The sequence below is a fragment of the Apteryx mantelli genome, chromosome 1 (assembly GCF_036417845.1).
Source record: "Apteryx mantelli isolate bAptMan1 chromosome 1, bAptMan1.hap1, whole genome shotgun sequence".
Classification (NCBI taxonomy): Eukaryota; Metazoa; Chordata; class Aves; order Apterygiformes; family Apterygidae; genus Apteryx; species Apteryx mantelli.
The window spans coordinates 35,340,858-35,360,213 of NC_089978.1; the positions used below are offsets into that span (position 1 = coordinate 35,340,858).

Here is a 19,356-nt window from a genome sequence, read left to right on the forward strand (position 1 = left end):
TTTGTGAGTTCAGATATTTTGCTTGCCATAAGTGTATGTTTCAAATTAAATATTTTAAAAGTGGAACTGAACATTACTGTGTTTTCCAGTTTAAGGCTTTCTGTTTGCAGAAAGAGTTGTTCTGTACAACAAGCTATACTATTCAACCAGGAAAACTGTGGTAAAGTAAAACAAATACTTTTTTTTTAAATTCAATTTGGAATTTGCAATCACAGTATAAAAGCACTCTATGCAGTACTGACTATAGACATGCTTCTATGTATATTCACCATCCTTTGTCATTGTTCCAAAATATGCAGAGATGTTTCCAATATATATGCTGTGTAGTACATTTGGCTATGTGTTCTGCCTGCTTAGTGAAACCACCCAGGACAAAACCTATGTTTGTGAACCCCTGAACATCCTACTCATCTGTAGGACTAAATATTTTAGCTGATGGCAAAGGAAAAAGCTTTTCCTGAAATCAAGGCCTGCTGATACCATGTGCTGACTCCTTTAGCTAATCAGAGTGGGGCTGTAGGAAGTCTACTCTGTCCTGGCTGTCTTTCTCAAAACTATCCTGCAATCTGCTTTTCTTAAGGCTTTAGGCTCCAGGTCTCCTTAGATTAAATGAAGATCTTAGTTTTCAATGAAAAGTGTCCATGGTTGTGGAAAAAAATTGAAAATGTGAAGCCTTAAAGCCGATAAACCAACAGTGAAATAAAAAAGAATGATCAGATATTTTCAAGGAGGAAGAGGTGGACGACCTGAGTTACAATCTCAAAGCTTATTTTGTTTGTCTTTTTTAATACTGTTCCTTTTGCAGGAAGGAGTTGTATCCCATCTGACATTCCCAAAGAAAGGATGGGGTGGTTTACTGGGGTTCTGAGTATCCATTGGGCTGAGAAAATTGTACTGATATCTCTCATTTTCAGTATAGTTCATGTTGCTGCTGAGTTGAAAATACAGGTTCGGTGTAGCATGTTCCTCTCCAGAAATTATTTTGCTATACATATTACTACAATTTCATGAAGAACTGCGTGAAGGAGGGAGTATGGTGATTCTTAGTATTTTACATCTCCACTGAAGAAATTTATCAAAGCAAAAGAAAGATCATTTTCTATTCTAAGGACTTTCCTTCTGCAAAATACAAAAAAAATGTTTTTAATACCTGGAGGCAATAGAGTTTTACAGAGAAAAAGTAACAGCATTTTTTAAATCAAGGTAAGTGATAGGAAGCTTAAATAGAGATACTCTCTATTCTGCTCCCACCTAGCTGATTCTACATTTTGGTGATTTTTTTGTTCATGTGAGACAGCTGTCAATCTGACTGACACATTAGGGACTGCATCTACAACCGCCAGATTAAAGACTTGAACCTGAGAGTCATATCTCTGGGAAGTCTAATAGCACAGAGGGGATATTCACCCATGGGTTACCCATATTTACCAGCAGGACACATCTATGCAGTGTGTTAAGCAGTTCATGTTAAAAAGTAAAGGGGAAAAATTCTTTGTATGTTTTGCCCTTCTCTATTAATTAAGCATAGTCAGGCCAAGTGTACTTGGCACTGGTGTAAGCCATGTGCCATCAGGCTTTACACAGCTGATGAAAGGACTTTGCAAAATAAACACAGATATTTTCTCCACCCGCTATCATGTGGGACTCTCAACCCCCAGCACTGAAGTTCTTATACACATTGCAAGAAAACAGGGAAAATGGCTGAGAAGGGCTCTTCCTCCTTGTTCCTCTTTCTCAGCATCTTGTAGAGCCAGAAGAAGCTGAGACATGGCCTTCCCAGTGGGAGACTGCGCAATGGGAAGAGGAGGCACAACTGAACCTCCTTCCTATGTGAAGCAGAAAAGAAAGCAATAATTCAGTCGGCCAGTAGGGAGGTAAGGAAGTAGAGACACACAAGGGCAACTGTTTTGAGAACCTGCTTCCCCTTAATATCTTGATGTACGGATGCTGACTAAACAGAGGAGGAAAAGTGTAATGGTGAAACAAAGGTGAATTTAGGAACACTCTGGAACCAGGGAGTTTCTGAAAGGAAGAGGTACAGGTGCTGGGAATGCACATGCTTGGAGAATATCTTGATCTTAGTGGTCTTAGGCCAACTTGTAGATCATAAGTCCCATGGTGAGAAGGAGCAGGTTGCTTTGGGAATGGAAAGTGACAAGCTGAGAGCAGAATTGCTGAGGGCTTTTAGTCTTCTATGCCCCCAGTTTTCCTTTTCTCTTTTTCCTTCATTCATTTTAATAATTCTTTCACAGAGCATGCTCCTTCTCATGTGCTACCCTGCTCTTGCTCCTCTTCATTGTCCACCTAGTTTGTCTGCTTGTTCTCTCCAACTTGATTTTTATCATCTTGCCTCCCACTCTTCATTGCTTTCTTTCCAATGTAACAATTATCTGAAGTGACAACATTCATAATGATAAGTGTGGATCAGTTTCATTTTATCCATTAATCTCTTATTCATTACAGTTATTTTTTTTCCTACTCTTAATTTTTCTTCTCCTGTAGTCAGAAGGATTCCACTAATACGAACAAAGACCCTTGTGGTAGCAAGACATCATCTGATCTGTAGTCTCTTTTCTGAGTATAGCAGATATAGTATCTTTCTGTTGCCTATTTCACCCTTTATAGGTCTAAGAACTGCTCTCACCTGAAGAACAGAAAGGGCCAAAGGAAGCTTGATGACCTTAAATAAGACCAAAATATGTTTTAAAAAGTAGCAACCTTGCTGTTGAGAACAAATTCAAAATACCCCTTACAACTTTGGAATGAGAGGAAAGAGAGGGAATTTCTAGTTTCAAGATAAGTTTGAAAGAACTGGCCAGGACTTGGAAGCCATCAAAGGAAGCTGTTGGCGCTCATTTAAACACATTGCTTCCCCATACATGCAGAATTAATTGGCTGATTTTGCTAATGCCACTGTCCAAGAATTGTACTACTGTTAGAAAAGGATCAAAGCATCTTGTTTCTTTGGACTCCAGAGAGCTCAGAAAGTGATGGCTGGTTGTTTATCTATAAATGCCTGTGTGGCCAGCAGACTTCTGTTAGACAGACCTGCTTGGTCTCCCCATATCTCTGTTAGACAGGATGGGCATGGTGAGAGTCAGAAGGACTCTGGAAGCAGAAGACACAGGACAGAGAAAACAAGCTATTCTGAGAAAACAAGCTATTCTGTGCCTAGTAATAGGATTCTTTACTCTGCCAAAACAGGCAAAGCAAGAAACTGTTGTGGCATGTGACCCAGTTAGGGATGTAAGACAACTATAAACATAAACTGTAGAATAGAATATGCGGCCAATATTTGTTGTGTCTATAAAAATACAAGTTTGGAGTTAAAATTATGGTACCGCTGTAAACCTAGAACATTATTATTTTGAGAGCATATTTCAGTTCACCGTGTCTGAAATAATGTGAGGGATGTGTTACAGCCCATCAGAAGTTGTGTTTTAATAGCACGAAACTGAGGGGATGTGTGGCATACTGGAGAGTATGACACAGAGGTACGTTGGATGTATGTGAGATGCAAAGATAGCTGGGAGAGTGCTGGACGGCTGATTAGGGTAGAGGAAACTAGACCTGGTGCAGGCTTATCTATTGGGAGTTGTGTCTGACATGAACCATCCTCAGAACCAGCCTTGGGCATTGACCTGGGGTGACCTAGGGTCATCCAAAAGAGAGCTAAGAAATAAACTACCAGTGAAGCAATGTAAGCAATCCACTGTGTAGTGCTTGAGTTCATTTTATGTCCCTCTTTTTTTCAACAATACGTTTTTTAAAACTTTTTAGATTATGCAGTTACTGTTTGCCACCAAAATGTAAAGTTCAACAGGAAATAGATACTAAATCTGAATTTTACATAACAATGTGGGTTTGAAGATACAGCAGCAGTGGCTACATCAATTACAATCAATTTTGGTAATTAAATTTGTGTCATTAAGACATAAATCTGCATGGTTTAAGAGGAATCCAGATGCTGAAACTGGATTTTTATCAAATAGGGTGCCTGTAGGCACAGCTGTTACCTCACAAATCTTTGCAGTCCTCAAACATGACTTTCCTAGCATTTCCCTAGCATTTACCTTGTCACTAACCTCTCTGCACCTCTTGTATTCACTCCACAGTCCTACACAAAGGACTAAGCTCGATGCTTACTTTCATTTGCCAGTGGCTTGTCCAAAAAAAATCTGTGTGAAGATGAGGGGGAACCTAGGTTAAGATATCTACCCCAGGGTCTGCCTCCTTCAGCTATACCTGGCAGCCCACATGAAGCAGGTTGGCAAGCCTCGGGCCGCATGGCCTACCTAAACACCTGCCTGGACAACTTAGGGAATGATTCATATTGTCAAGTGACATATATGTGATTTCTGATAAGAGCCTAATCATTATCCAAGACAAAATGCCTGTGAGACAGACAGAGACCAGAGGTAAAGAATAAGCCTGCACAATTAGTCTGAGGGTATGAGGCCCTTCACTCTTTCAGCAATTCCTGAAGGCATCTGACGGAGGAGATATACTCTCTCCCAGAACAACCTGGAATACCCTGAAATGAGAAAGCTGACTATGTTGGCTGTTGGCAACATCAAGAGATGCCTTGTAACTATGACCCCTACAGATTTAGAAGCATTTCTCTGCCCATAGCACATGGCTATAAACGACATGGGGGAAAGAGGGCCATGCCCTGCTCCGGCCTTCCTGGGCAGTTTCCAAACCAAGACTGGGACTGTGTGACCAAGCACTCTGATTAATGACCCAGACAGCTAAAAGGCAACTGGCATCCATCCCTTCAGCTGAGCCAGCTCCCTGGAAAATGTCCCAGAGACCAAATTTTCTCCTAAGAAACCAAAACAAGAGGGTGTAGGGCCAACTTGAGCTGGCTTCTGCGTATGTCTCAATGCATGCCATGTCCTTGTCTCCAGAAGGATTGGACTGGCCTGTGGTGGAGATCAGGGAGCAGAGAAGTCAGGGCTTGGCTGAAGGTAGGGAGAGTCCCTATGGTGTCTTCTGCTGTCTCCAAGAGGTGACCATACTGGACTCTCCCACTGTTCCTGTGTGCTCCAGGACCAGGCTAGACAGGTCATGGCCCAAAAGTGGGACAGTTCTGTGAAGGATGCGAGGGATTATGCACCATTTCATCCTTTGCAACATACTGGCATTGCACTCCAGAATCTGTGCAGAATGATTTGCGTACAAGTAGAGAGCATACCTGCTTGTCTTCCCCATCTCTGTCAACCTATGTATTCATATGCCCATGCACTGCCTGCTCAGAAAATCCGTAGCTAGCCACACTGGCCCTGTTGAAAAATGAGAGAGTGGCTGGAGCAGCAGAGATGGGGAAGAGGGCTGAGCAGGACCTGGATTTAATAGCTATTGAGGGGTACAGTGGTGACAGGTATGCAAGTCTTGTGATGGGCTGCCAGGACTCATAGCTAGACATTTATACTGGCCAGAAGCCTCTTGAGGTGCTCATCTGGTAGTGTTGGAGCAGGTTCCCCTGGTTCCCCCCTGGTTCCAGTCCTGACCATAATCCTTCTGCAGCAAGAGTTGTTCCTCTGAGGTGCAGGACATGAGAAACTGGGGTGCTCTGTTCATGCTGTAGAGCACGTTGAGGGGACCACGGGAGGAGGGACCATTGGTGTTGCCTCTGCAGGGCAGCCCTCGGAGGTACGTGCTGCTGGACGTGGCAGCTCTGGGAGGTGTGCTTCTGGTGATGGGGTCCCATGGAGAGCCACGAACACCAGGCAGTCTGAGGCTCTCCATGTGGCATTTCATCTTGCTATTTTCCCAGCATATGTGGGGTGTGCTGTAAGACCTAGACGGTCAAGCTGGTCAGGAAATCTGGCCACAAAGGCATTCCTTAAACAATGTGGTTTAAGTGCAGCTTGAGCGGCTGGGGACAGAAATTGACAGGATCTGCCTGTGTGGAGCTGGATTCCCCCAGCTCTTCTGTATAAAGCTGAGTTGCATTATTAGTATTTTTCTTCTTGGGTTAGGAGCTGCCAAACATCTTTATTTTGCTAGTGAAGTTCCCTAGCCCTGCAGTTTCCACAGCATCTGGTCTGATAGATGCAGCACCACCAGTCAACTGTGCTCAGTGAAGGGGGTTGTTTTTATTTCAAAGGATCCTGCATTTGTTCACTATTCATGGGGTAGAATTAGGAAAGTTAACGCAAAGAAAAATCTCGACCTGAGCAGCATTCGGAGGCAGAACTGGAGTTTTATAGGAGCATTGCCTAAGTATTTGTCAGAAGGTTATTTTCTAATTTCACTTCCTTCTATCTGCATGCACACATGCATGTCAGAGTCCAGTACCCTCTGACCAGATTCTTTTAGATATTCCACACATGGAGAGTGCAATGTTTAATATAAAAGTTTACTTTGAAGGTACTTAATATTACACAGGATTTTTGATTTAGCAGAGTGATACAGCAATATACCAAAATAACAATACAAGTGGACACACTTAGCAAAATATAGCAATTGCAATACACAGTTCAATCACAATACCAGTGTGATTCCTATTACTGGTCTCTAAAACATGCTCACCGCCAGGACACTGGACATCCCCAATCACCAGGAAGGAATATATGGGTTGAAGCCAGCTCAAGCCCATTGCTCTCTTTGAAGTCCTTTTGTTAGTTGTTCAGGTTTTATACTCTGTGTTGGGCTGAGCCACATATACACCCCCCCATGCTGGTTTGGCTGACTCAGGGAGACATTCACACTCTTTTGATAAACTCAGGAAGAATCATTTACACACCAGTTGATCCACTCAACTGGGATATAGTCAGTTGATCCACTCAGCTGACACAGCTGTTTATCTAAAACAAAGGCCACCCTCCAGTCCCTTTCGTGTTGAGATAAAGTCAGCTTTCTATGACACAGCTGTGATTAATGAGTCACACCCTATGTTATTCCTGAGCTGCATGGGCACCTTGCCCTTGCCCATCTCCTCTGAGCCTTCTTCCATTATATGGATTTATTGGTCGGTCACACTGTGATAAATAAGGAAACAACTAAACAAAAACCCTAGAGGTGTTCCATTTTCTCATAGGAAAATTTGTAGTGCTGGAGTCAAAAATTGTCAGAAATTTGGCTTTTAGCCAGACCTCACTTTGCCTATTCCAGAGTAGTCTATTGCAAGACTGCACAAACTATTACTCATCTGTTTTATTCATAAGAGCAATAAATCAGCTTTGCTATGGGCCCATGAATCTAGCCCCAGTCTTACTGGGTGCTGTGATTCAGATCAGCCTGAGCTTCAGCTGGAGCGTGATCCAGAAACCAGTAAGTGGACTTGCAGTTTTACAGCTGAGAGAATCTCATTAGAGGTGTGTCTTACAAGGAATTGAAACTAACTTGTTAGAACAGACTTCGGAGTCTTTTCCTAGCCTTAGCTCAATACTCCTTTCTGACAAGACAGGACATTCCTGTGGTGATGTCTAGGGTTGGAGGAGGCAGGGAAGGAAGCAGGTATGGGGTGGCTGCTGCCTCCAGTACCCCCTTTTCCTCTCAGAGTTACCTCAGGAAAGACTGTGAAAAAACAGAGAGGGCTGAAAAAACTCAGAAGCTGATGATACCTGAAGAGGAGCAAGCGGGCCAAGCAGCAGTTCTCCAACCACAGCAGGAGCAGTAGTAAGTAGCAAGGAGTCTGGCTAAAACAGTGGTGTTGCTTGTATCAAGTGCCTGTTCTCCACCTAACTTGATTTTGGCCTTTAGAGGTAGGAATACTTCTATAGACAGTCTGTGAACGGGACAGGGCATATAAGTAGCATGTCCTCATGCTCTTAGAGCAACCTGCTGTCAGTTGAAGTGTAGCTACTGATGACACTTCCTAAATGAGACCTGTTTTTTTCTGACAGATTTTGTGATATCATGGCTTACAGCTGAGGCTGCTCAAATGTGCTGTATGTGTATGCAGACAGTGTCAGTACTATGTGCAATAACAGCAGCAGGTTCTGTACATTTGGTATTGCTCTACATGTTTCTTGGAATCCATTTCTAACGGAGTTTCAAATCCAATTCTACCTCTCTGTTTTTTTCTCTCTCCTAATATTTCATCCTAAGTCTAAAAATATTTCTTCTGGCTTAAGAAATGGATATAGGCTGCGTTCCAAAAGTGATCTGAATGCAATCCAGGATACAGAACAACCTTGAACAACTTGACAACTTGATGCTGGCAGAACTAAAGCCAAACCTCAGCCCTGAATTTCATTTTAAGCTTTATTGGGATCTATGCTCCGTCCATCTCTTTTTCTGGATGTCTATTCTTAGATAGCTTGTATAAGCTCTAACATGCAGATATAATACAGCGTAGAAGTTGACAGTGGTATGTGTGTTTTACGCATGTGTACTTAATGTATATATGTTTAGCTGATGCAAGCTAATTGTTTACAATTCTTTCTTCCAAATATACTTTTCATGAGCTGTAATTAGTAACAGTGCATGCAATACTGTTAATATGTGCTGAGTTTGCTTAGCTTTCTTTTTTTCCCTTCTTTCAAAGTGCAGCTGATGAAAACAGGTTCTACTTTTGAAGACCTGTTTCAGTTTCCTTTCTCTGTTTTCTGGAAGAAGAAGGTGGAACCACGCTGCGAAAGCTGTGGCAGACTGCTGGTCATAAGCCTCAACCAGAAGCTTTGCATTGTAACACCTAAAAGGCTGCCACTAGGTAGTAATTATATGTGGACTATTTAGAGATGGGTAGCCTGGAAATCAGTGAGCTCTCTAATGATGCACTTTCAGGAGAACAAACAGCCATTCCTGACTTACAATCTATGTTTATTTTCTGCCACTTCCAAACATGAAAGACCCTCTGTCTTGCCTTCCCTCATGCTGCCATATATGCACAGTACAGTGAGAGCAGCCCTAGTTAGCTTAGATCCTTATGGTATGTGCATTTTCTTTTTCTTTTTCTTTTTTTTTCTTTTTTTAGTGGGGAGGCTGCACCCTCTCATTGTTATAGCTGTCTTTGTACTGGTCTTTGGTCTGGGTTACAAATCTCTAGTAAAGCTCATGTAAATACTTGATCAGTTGGTTAGCCCAAACTCCCCACAGAATTAAGGCTAGATTAAAAATTTCTACACAGTTTCTGACCAGACAATGGAATCCCCCATAAAACTAGATATGTTTTGGGGGAAGAATAATTTAAAGCTTTGCTCCCTGTTTCATCTTGATTTGATACTTTCAGCGACAAAACTGTTATGAATCTAGTACAAGGACTGTGCACTTAATATTTTTCACTGTGCAATACAAAAGATTTTACCCATGTGTCTTCAGAAAATTATGATAAAGAATTCATTCTTAAACTAGCAGTTTTACAAAGTACAGTAGTATGTAGTTGATGAGAAGGAGGAATGAGGGAAAGGTAAGTTCAAGCAGTACGATGTGATATAACTGGGAAAGAAATGCTCTTAAAAAGGAAGTGGGCAAGCTTGAGTTTCCTTCACCCCCCTTGGAGGAGGAAGGGGGCAACAGTCAGTTTAAATGAGGTGAATCCTTTTAAAATGGTATTCCCTTAACTGACTCAGATGAAAGTGGTAGAAGGTGTCTGAGATGCTGAAGCAGACAAGGGGAGATCTTTATTCTTAAAACAATAATTAACTATTATATTTATTCTCATCTCTTTGTTCTATTATTGCAAGTTATCTTTCAGGTAAGACCTCAGATTAAAATATCATTTTTGGTAATGATAAATCTTAGTCTTTCGGCACTCTGTCCCTTTTAAGACGATCGTTAAAACCAAAATACTAGGACAGCCTCAGAATCACCCAGTTTTTCAGGCTCTGGGATATCCAAGGCTTGTATGGGGCAGTTTGAGAGCTAATGTCACTGAGTGTCAGTAAAAGAGAAATTCTTTAGAGTAGCATTAACCAAGAAAGCTTTCCAGAATATGAGTAGCAGAGGAGAGCACTGCTACTCCATGAGGGGCCCAAGGAGGATACCTCTGTGCCAAGAGGTGGCTCCGTTTCAATTTGTATGCTGCTTGCTATTTTCTAGAAACAGCCAGGATATGCTTTTGCTGCCAGCCAGGCAGGAGTCTGAGTCTCAGTTTAAGCCTACATGTGAATGACCTCTGTGTGTGTGTGTGTGTGTGTGTGTGTGCATCTGCGCGTGCACATGTGTGTGCATGTTGTTTTTTTTTTTTCCGTGCACACTCTGAGTCTCAGGCTGTGCTTCAGAGCACTAGGAAGTGGGAAATCTCTGGCCTTAGCAGTGTCTTAGCATGGGGTCAAGTGTCCCTTCATGCTGCCTGGACACATCAGATATTTGTGGGACCAGGAATGTTATAGCCTCATCCAAACTTGACTCTTGACTCACTCAAGTGCAGCATGGGCAACCTGAACCCTAGCTAATGCTAGCAGTGCAAATGGAAAATGTAGGGGTTGTGGTGTTCAGTCAGTGTTGACCCATTTCTAGGCTCTCACTTGAATGAGTCTAGATAAATCAAGGAAACTGTTTCTGGCCTAGATGTACCTATGACTGAACCTACCATGAGGCTCCTTGTACTTCTGGAGAACATAGTGCAAACTGGTATTAGGTAGTAATTTTTCTCTTGCTTTGGAAAAGCCTTTCTATATGGAGGCTGAAAAGATATGTTAAAACTGATTGTAATTAAGTAGGAAAAATACTTGTTCAAATCCAAAACTGAAATAAAAATTTGCACATGCCACCCCTAGTTCTATATAGAATGCTATTTCAGGCTATGGAGAGAAAATCACCAGGATGACAAGTGCTTGAAACTACTTATAATAATAAACTTGCATTTAAGTTACTTCTCATCAAGTCTGTTAAGTGCCATGAAATGAACCTGTAGAAAGTGAATTCCCAAACTGCACCTGTTCATAACTGTTCAGAAACAAAAGTCTGTACAGAAGAAAGGTGTAAGGAAGTGGGGAAATTAGAGGCCGAATGGCAGGCCTGGAAAAAGAAAAAAATCATGAGCTACAGGCCTGAAAAAGAGAAAGGTCATGATGGTCCCCACCCCCATTCAGCAGCCCATCCTTGGCATCTCTAAACCTGGCAAAATAATAGTAAAATCTATTTTTTTTTAAATCAAAATAATAAAATCTGAAGATATATTGACCCACAACTGGGAACAGTCCCTCATCACCTAGTGTGAAAGGAGACTGGAGTTACTAGAATGCTTGACTTGAGAAATCATATTCTTTGGCTGCAGGAGCCAAATCCATTGTGGTTTTTGTTCCCTCCTTTTCCAATCTTCATCCTGAATTGGAAAAAAAAAAAATCTATAATGTTTTTGCACCTCTCAATCCTCTGCTGATAGAGTGTACTTACAATTCTCCTGAAAATTTTTTTGTCCATCTGACAATCAGAGAGGTTTTTTTTTTTTTCCTTTTTAAATACACTGAATCAGGCTACTAAACTGGAGGAGGATGTTTATCAAAATGTTCATTTTGCTCACTGCCCTGCCACTTATAGGACTTGCAGAAGTGCAATTTGAATTATGGACAATTTGTTTAGAGTTGAACTCCGTACTTGCTACACAGGAAAAAATCTCCCATCTCTATACCTTTCAGGGGGATGTACTAATCTTTACAGCACAGGGAGGCAATTCAAAGATGTCCAGCTTCAGTGTGATCAGTAGCCACCCTTATCTCCAGATGAGTGTTCAGTGGCTGTGTCAATGTAAGAAGATAACGATACAGCATATACAGTTAAATATATCTTATACAGTAAGATCTCCATTAGTCTGAATTATGGGGGTTTCTGTGTTCCCCATAATGTATGTGTTGGGGGGGGGGGAAAGAAGTGCTTCTAATTCCTGTATTAGAAGACTTTCTCAGAAGAACTTGGATTACGTGAGGTCAGATATGTTCTCTCTGTGCTTAGTTACATGAGAAGCTGTGGCAAGAAAAGCAAAAAGGAATATATGGGAGGGTACTGTGTTTGGGAAGGGGCAATAAAAGGACAACAAAAGGTTGAAGGGGAGAAGAGGAGGAGATAGGCTGTTGAAAACAAAGTGGGGGAAGCACAGATGAACATGCCGCCAGTTTAGGTCTTAATCTTTGTGTAGTCTGACCTGCCTAGCTCTCCAGGAATGGTGGCAAGCGTGACTTGCAACGTGTGGATGGTGCTGCAAGAAGCAGCCTGGCTCAGCACAAGTTTTGCCAAGCCCAGTGCTCAGCCTGTGTTGCTGGAATAGATGCTCTGCAGTCCTCGCTCACTGCTGGTATGCCTACAGCGTTTACTGCACCAAAAGGGTCTGGTTTAAAGCATCTGTCATTCTTTCTGCTGTGCTGTCGTGTGCTGAGCCAAACTAAACTGCCTTTGAGCCCCTTCTTAACTCTTGGAAATTCAGGTCTGAATTTCAGTTTTACTCTTTGGATCATATTCTAACTTCAGGAGGTTCTCTCTAAGCCTGGGGGTACCAGAGCTTTGAGATGTGGGTGCCAATAGCAGAACACCAGGTCTGTTGCTTTACTGCTTGTTTTTGATTTATACCTTCTCCTGGGCCTTTCTCTACTGCTGTTGCCCTTTTCCAGAAATCCTTCTTTCCTTGTGCAAGTTCTCTCTGGGATTTAACTCTTTGTTTTGCCTTCAGGCCTCACTCTGGCAAAAATGCTGGTCACTTTAATAGAAGCTTTAACTAAACGGAGGGCCGAGCTATGCAAGCGAGTTACCCTGGCTTAATAAGCTTCCAGATATCATTTGAGCTATAGTCATTAAGTACACTCTTAGCCTGTGGCAAACACAGGACAAAATCCATGAGTGCAGGCTTTCAGTGATAGACATTTTCAGCTAGCACAGTTTATTTTCTGCCTCTCATGTTAAGAGCAGGCACGCAGCTAGGATGACTCAGACGGTGTGTAATGTTAAGCCCCAGTAATTCACTTTTGTGTCTGAGCTGTAAAGTGGTAAGATGCTGCTACTGATAAAGATGGAAAGTGAGAGCCCCAAACCTGTATATGAGATTTTTACATCCTCCCAGAGGTCTGTTTATGGTGCTGCCTGGGCATGGATCATATTGCAAGACTGAGGTCTGGAACTGTGGCTGTCAGTTATCATTAGCATCTGGCCATGGCGCACTGTGAAATATAGATACCTACAGGACAGTTGCTGTCTGCTCACTTGGATTTGGCATGTTGTAGGTCTCTGATCTGGCAGCTTCCATGGTGCTTAGCAGCATACAACTGCTCTGTCAGGCATAAGAGCCTTGGTGAAAATGGTATTTTGTGATGAGATTGACTTGATTGGTCTTAAACAATTTCTGATAATTGAATGCTAAATTCAGCTTGGCATATCTTTGAAGATGATTCTACAATTGTCCTTGGCAGTTTGTTCTTTTCTTCCTAAAGTTAATCAGTCTTAACATATTATTTAATACAGTATTTCACCTAAGCCTTCCTTCTTGGGAGTTAAGGCCATATATTAAGTATATATATTAATCAAAGAGGGAAAAATATGCACACACATACCCACAGGTACAAAAAATAAACATATGTTTGCAAATACGCATACATGTGCATGCATTTTTTCCCCTCATATCTCTCTCTTCATTGATTACTGAATATAAATAATCCTTTTCCTTTCTATAGAAAGAAATGGTACACATACAAATACGTACTCTGTCTCCTTTGAGTCCTTTCTCTGGACTGGACCTGCCCAGGTCTTTTTTCAAAGCTTTATTCATTTGTGTTGCTCTGCACTGTGCTCTCTTCAATTTCTGTCTCGGACTGAATACAGAAATTCCGTTGCCCTAGAGAGCAAAGTATTTAACTCTCTGCTTTATGTGGTATTCCTGTGCTGATGCGGGGGGCAGGGAGGCAGTATAAAACACAGTGGAATTGGAAATAGTTTATAACAGCCATTACTTTTGTAGCTCTTTAAACTATTTCACACTTCATTTGGAAGGCTCCCCAATGGTAGCTGGCTGGAGTGGGCTTGAGGAAAAACTGAAGGGCACAGCTCTGCAAGAAACATTAGTTGTGAACTGTAGTTCTCGTGTTTATTCAATTTGACAGATGATGTATTTTATGCGTACCTAGAAGAAATGAGAACAAAGGTTTTTATGGTCTCTACCCAGAAAGCATTGAAAACTAGTCCCAGAGTAATGCTAGGTAAATTAATAGAACTACACACAGGCTTAAGAATTGAAAATTGCAGACATGATGTTCTTTGTGTAGCTGATAATTCAAACTAAACTATCTTTGCAGATATTTTATGAGGGGATGGTGCGTTCCTTCTGACTGAAATATTTCTCCCTCTCTCTGTGTGTATATATATGTGTGTGTGTATATGCATATACTTATATATAGATACATAGTTATTTATCTTCCCACTGTACTTCTGTAACGTTTGATGTCTGTCTACTTGAAAACTCATATGAGATTTTTTTTATTTTAGTACAGATGCATTATCTTATTGGGTTATAACTTCTTTACTGTTGTTAATGTTTGTTCAGTCTGAGTAATCAGCCAATCCATTTCCCTTTTCTGTAAAGAAACTAAAAAAAACTTATTAAGATTAATATGATCTATAAAGGTGGAAGAGGATTTGCTTCTCTTTTATGAAGAGCCATAAGCTGGGTGAGGCGTTCCTCCCACCCCCATTGACTTCTGTATTTTTATTTATAAAACAACCCAACCTCAATGACAGACTTAAGTCATATATCAGTAAGAATCATTATTAGAGAACCTGAAAAGTCAAATTCTTTGTTATTTCTGGTTGTGGATTTTTCAGCCCTTTATAAAATACAGAAAGTCTGCACACCACTGATCTTCACATTAGAATAGTTCCTTAATTGCTACCTAGGCAAGCAGGATGATTTGCTCCAAACACATGGCTACTGTGGCAACTTAGGAACTGACTGGAATATTAAATTGACAGTCTATAGTGGGTTTTATAGGCTTTGCTGGATCAGAGGATGTGAGATGATTTGTCTGATCAAAGAAATAACATGCAATATCCTACAAACTGACTAAAATACAAGGTGAAAGATATCCATACACATGTATTTTTTTTAAAGGAAAGAAAGTTCTTAATAGAGAGTTCTCAGGAAAATGATGGGCAGTAGGTATGGAGTTGAATTTTAGCATTAGAACTGCTAGGGCAGTAGGAGTCTCTCTGGAGAGGACTCACCTGGCTTTTCTCATGGCTGTGGGTTTCATATCCTGATTTTCACCAATACCACAAGAAGTCCACCACATGCTTGCTCTTCCTTTCCCTGATCCCAGTATCCAAAGTTATGCTCTCACATTTCAATACTTCGAGGAGACCAAGGTTAACAGTATCAAGTCTGCATGACTTCTCTTTTGTGATGAGAAGCAGAAAAGACATCCCTTGGTTTTACCCATGAGTGTACACTATGAACGCACTTATGAAACTAGATAGACTCAATAATGCTCTTGTCTTCTCTTTTTGAACTTGGACTAAAAAATCACGTAGCATAAGCACCAAGTAAAATAGAACCCAAAGTTGGTGTCGTGTTCTCCCTTCCCCTACTTAAAAGAAAACAAAGATTTCAAATCTTAACTTCCCCTTTATTTCAGTAACATGGAAACCCAACTGGCCTTTAAACAAGCACTTTTTAAACCATGATGACTCTGAAGCTGCTGATTAGACAAGAGAGCTGAGCTCTCCCTAGAAGTGAGTCCAGTCCCCTGTCATTGCTGGTCTCACCTCTATGCCTTTCATAAACTGATTGATCTTTGCTGTATTTCATGTGCCGTCTTTCTGAATTACTGGGTAATGACCATGGTCAGATGTCAGAAGAGTGGCCCATCTGGCCTTGTAGGCCCAGAGCCTTCCAGCCAAACAGGAAAAGCAGGTGAAGGAAATGATTCATGGCCTAAGGGCTAGATTTGATATGATGCCTCATACATGCGCACACACACGCAGGGATCTTTGCTTTCTTTTTGATTGGAATCATAATCAAAAAAATAACTGTTTGATGTCAGTAAAGTAAACTGAGGATATAAAAACTCCTCTGTTCTCTTATGCTGTAAACCAGTAGGGTCTGTGAGATGCACTCATGTTGGTTAGAGGAAAAATACACAGTTATGCAACTTACAATTCCAGCTATTTTTCTCACTGACAAAGAGAGGACAGTTAGAAAAGGTACTAAGTAATAATTTGTGTGTATGACCTTGAGAGAAATAGGCACTAATATCTGAAACAGCTAACAAAAAATGCTGAAAACAAAAGTCAACACTGAAACTGTAGAGCAGCTCAGTCAAGGACAGTTTGGGATAAATTTTAAATGCTGCTAAATCAAATAAAGGAAAATCTGGAAAGTGATCAGTGATCAAGAAGCTTATGATATATCATAAAAAGTAAGATAGGTTGTCAAAACTTCCTTTTGTTGTGTGGCAAATGCTGGAGGAGTGCTGCCTAGTCTCAATGACAGGAAGGGAAAGGATTGTATTAATTGGCACCATTAAAGCTAGCAGCTCTATATTTACTAGTTTAATCTTATAAATTAATCCACATCCTCCTAGAATAAGTCTTCAAAGCGAAAGAGGTAATTGTATATAAATACTTTCCTTCCCAAATTCTGAACTGCAGTGATACAGCAGCAAGCGGCTTTTTGCACTTTGATCTGTTAGCATGATTTTCTCTCTCCTTTTTAGCCATAGTCTCAGGCCTCTTTCCCTCATTACTTTTCTGCAGCCCACTGTGTTCTTTCTGTTTGCTGGCTTGTCCTCTAGCCACCCCCTGTGGCCCTTTCTTCCTTTAAAAGGCTCAGTCTTCATCCCTCATTATTCTTTGTTTTCTGTTTTCCTTCGGTCTCCCCCATGAGGAAGTCGGATAAAATATCTGTGCACATATATGCAGATAAAACCACACTGAATACTGCAGAAGATGAAAGTTTACTCTGATACTTGGATCCAGCCACTGCTAAGTGCATTTCCAGTAAGCCTGCATCCCTGTGGCTTAGCTTTTGCTGATGCAGAGCACAAGCAGTGTAAGCTCATACCCTCACGATATACTGTGTAGATAAAAACCTTTGTTTTCTCCAAGTGGAACTGATGTGTTTTCATCACTCTTTTGATCACCTCAAGTCTCTAAAACACTCTGAACTCTGTCCTGTTTCTTTGCTGTCACATTAGATTGATAGCTCTTTGAGCCAGCAACTGTGTTTTGAATTAAGCCTAGCAAAATAGGGCCTCTGTCCTGATCTAGTGAGTTGCACCATAGGCATGACAGCAAAATAAATATGCCCAAAGCATTTCAAGTGCCTGGCAAACATGAGGCTAACAAGGAAACTGAGGCTCAGGCTGAGAGCAGGTCACATGAATCCAAAACAGACAGTATGATTTTGTGTAGTCCTTGGGCAACTCTTGGGCAGGCTGCCTAAATCCTCTGAGGTGTGTGGTGCCCTTGAAGCATGGGATGGGATTGCCAGCACCCATGCTCTTCCCAAAAGACAGTGTTCTTCCTCCGCACTTGAGCAAGCTGAGCTATAAAACACTGACAGCCAGTCTGGGGGAAAAGTTGTCTACCACATGGAGTTCTTTGATCTGAGGAAGCTATTGGATTTGAAACTGCTGAGCTGAGATTTTGAGGTTGGCAGTCTAAAGTGAGACTTAAATAAGAAGAGTAAAGACAGTGCTAACGGTTTCTGAAAATTTTACCCTTAATATTTGCAGCTTAACTCCACATCTAAGAGCTCTTTTTAGAATATTTACTAAAAAATTCTAAAGAATTGAATCAAAATAAATGCTAGTTTTTATGCTTATTGGCTACAATAGCAGAAAACTGGCCTTAATGAACAAGGAAACCCCTTCTAGTCCTGTTTTTCTGTAGACAGGAATAAATAAGTCTTGTCTTTCATTTCAGTGTCAGCCCATATATCTTGATAACTCCTAATGAAACAAGAAGAAACCAGTTGCAGCAAAGTAAGTTTGGTTTTCAAATATTATAATACGTTATTTCAATTTGAAAAAGGTTAGGTTTTTGTGTGCTTTATCACCCTCACAATCTTTATCCTTATTTTTACAATGCTTTTATATGTGCAGCTTTCACAGTAAAATGAGTACTATGAGCATTCTCCATCATCATGTAGGTGTGGTGGGTTTGTTTTGTTTTGTTTTGTTTTAAGATTAACTTCTCATTTGACTAAACTTCATGCAGAGATCGGTCAATCTTACTCAGGAAAAGTTTATGGGTGCTATATGTAGTCAGTCCTGCACTCCTGGCTGTTTATTTGCACAGAATCGTTATGACAGCTGAAGAGGCATCAGTCAGCGTTCCTCAAGTTTAGAGTCCTCTGGGAAATTGTGCAGTTAAAATGTTTCTTCTCAAACGTTGCGAGCTTGTGCTGAAGTGCAAGAAATAAAATGGACTTCCTCTGAACCAAACCTTAATCATTTGGAAGGAAGAAGAAAAGCAGATCAGCTGAGAGCTGAATCTGACCCTAAGAGCATAGGTGCTGCTGCTTTAATAAAGATCTGATTTCACTTCATGCCATCAGCATGCAAGCTATCAAGCATGCAAAGTACTTTTGCCTTGCATGCTGGCAGAAATGCAGCCTAACTCATTGAATCCAATCTCTACCTAAACACTTGTTGTTATAAAGGTGAAATCACAAGTGAGTGATTCTCTTGGGCCTCTTTGAAGACCTGCCCAGGGACTCACTTTATCTTGTTGAAGGAGAATTGATGTTAGCATCTGTTAGCCATAACCTGCCATTAGAAACTATGGTTCATGTTGTTTTTACTGATATTGGTAAGAGTGAAATGAGCTCTCAGAGCAACTCCGGTACCACTCTGAGACACAGCTTCTCTTTCCATAGGCTTTGTGGGCCTTGCTGTTGAAAGACACTGTCTTTTCCTCTGTCAGTTGATCCTGGAGAGCAGTTTAATCAACCAAGTCATCCTAGAGCATATAGCTTGGCTGCATAGATCTCCCTGACTGTATTGACTAGATCTGCGCTGACTACAGTGTGAGCTTGACACCCAGCTCATTTGTGGACACACATGTTGAAATGTCTTAATTTGAAGCTGAATCGTGCATACCTCCTGCTTTTATTCAAGGAGCATGTGGAGGGAGGAAGGAAGGGTTGCTTATTATTCATTTTTCTACTGTGGAGTGCATAAGTGCATACTGCTTATTGCAGAGTGCATGAGCATGCAGCAATCTTAAATGTGACAACTCCTGCTTTAGCCGCAAATAGTGTAGTATATACCTACAGATTTCCAGGAGTTAAAAAGCAGCCCACTAGCTGTTTTTAGTTTTGCTAATGGGGTTGGTGATAGAGTCCTAGGGTTTGCTCACCATACAGTCTTGGATGAGACAGAGTGTTTGCCCCAAGTGCTGATAGCTCCAGTGGATGTATCAATGTCTTAGGAGGATTCTCTGCATCCATGGAAAACAAGGATCTGTCTGTTTCTGGCTGGGTCT

At 41.2% G+C, this 19,356-nt stretch overlaps 1 protein-coding gene across 1 annotated transcript in view; it reads left to right on the plus strand.

The window, feature by feature from the left end:
- The first annotated feature begins 7,429 nt into the window (after positions 1-7,429).
- EPSTI1 (epithelial stromal interaction 1) overlaps positions 7,430-19,356 on the plus strand; it is a 52,655-nt gene continuing 40,728 nt past the window's right edge. The window contains exons 1-2 of the mRNA XM_013948311.2: positions 7,430-7,626; positions 17,794-17,852. Of these exons, the coding sequence (XP_013803765.1) occupies positions 7,430-7,626; positions 17,794-17,852 (256 nt within the window). The remainder of the gene's footprint in view (positions 7,627-17,793; positions 17,853-19,356) is intronic.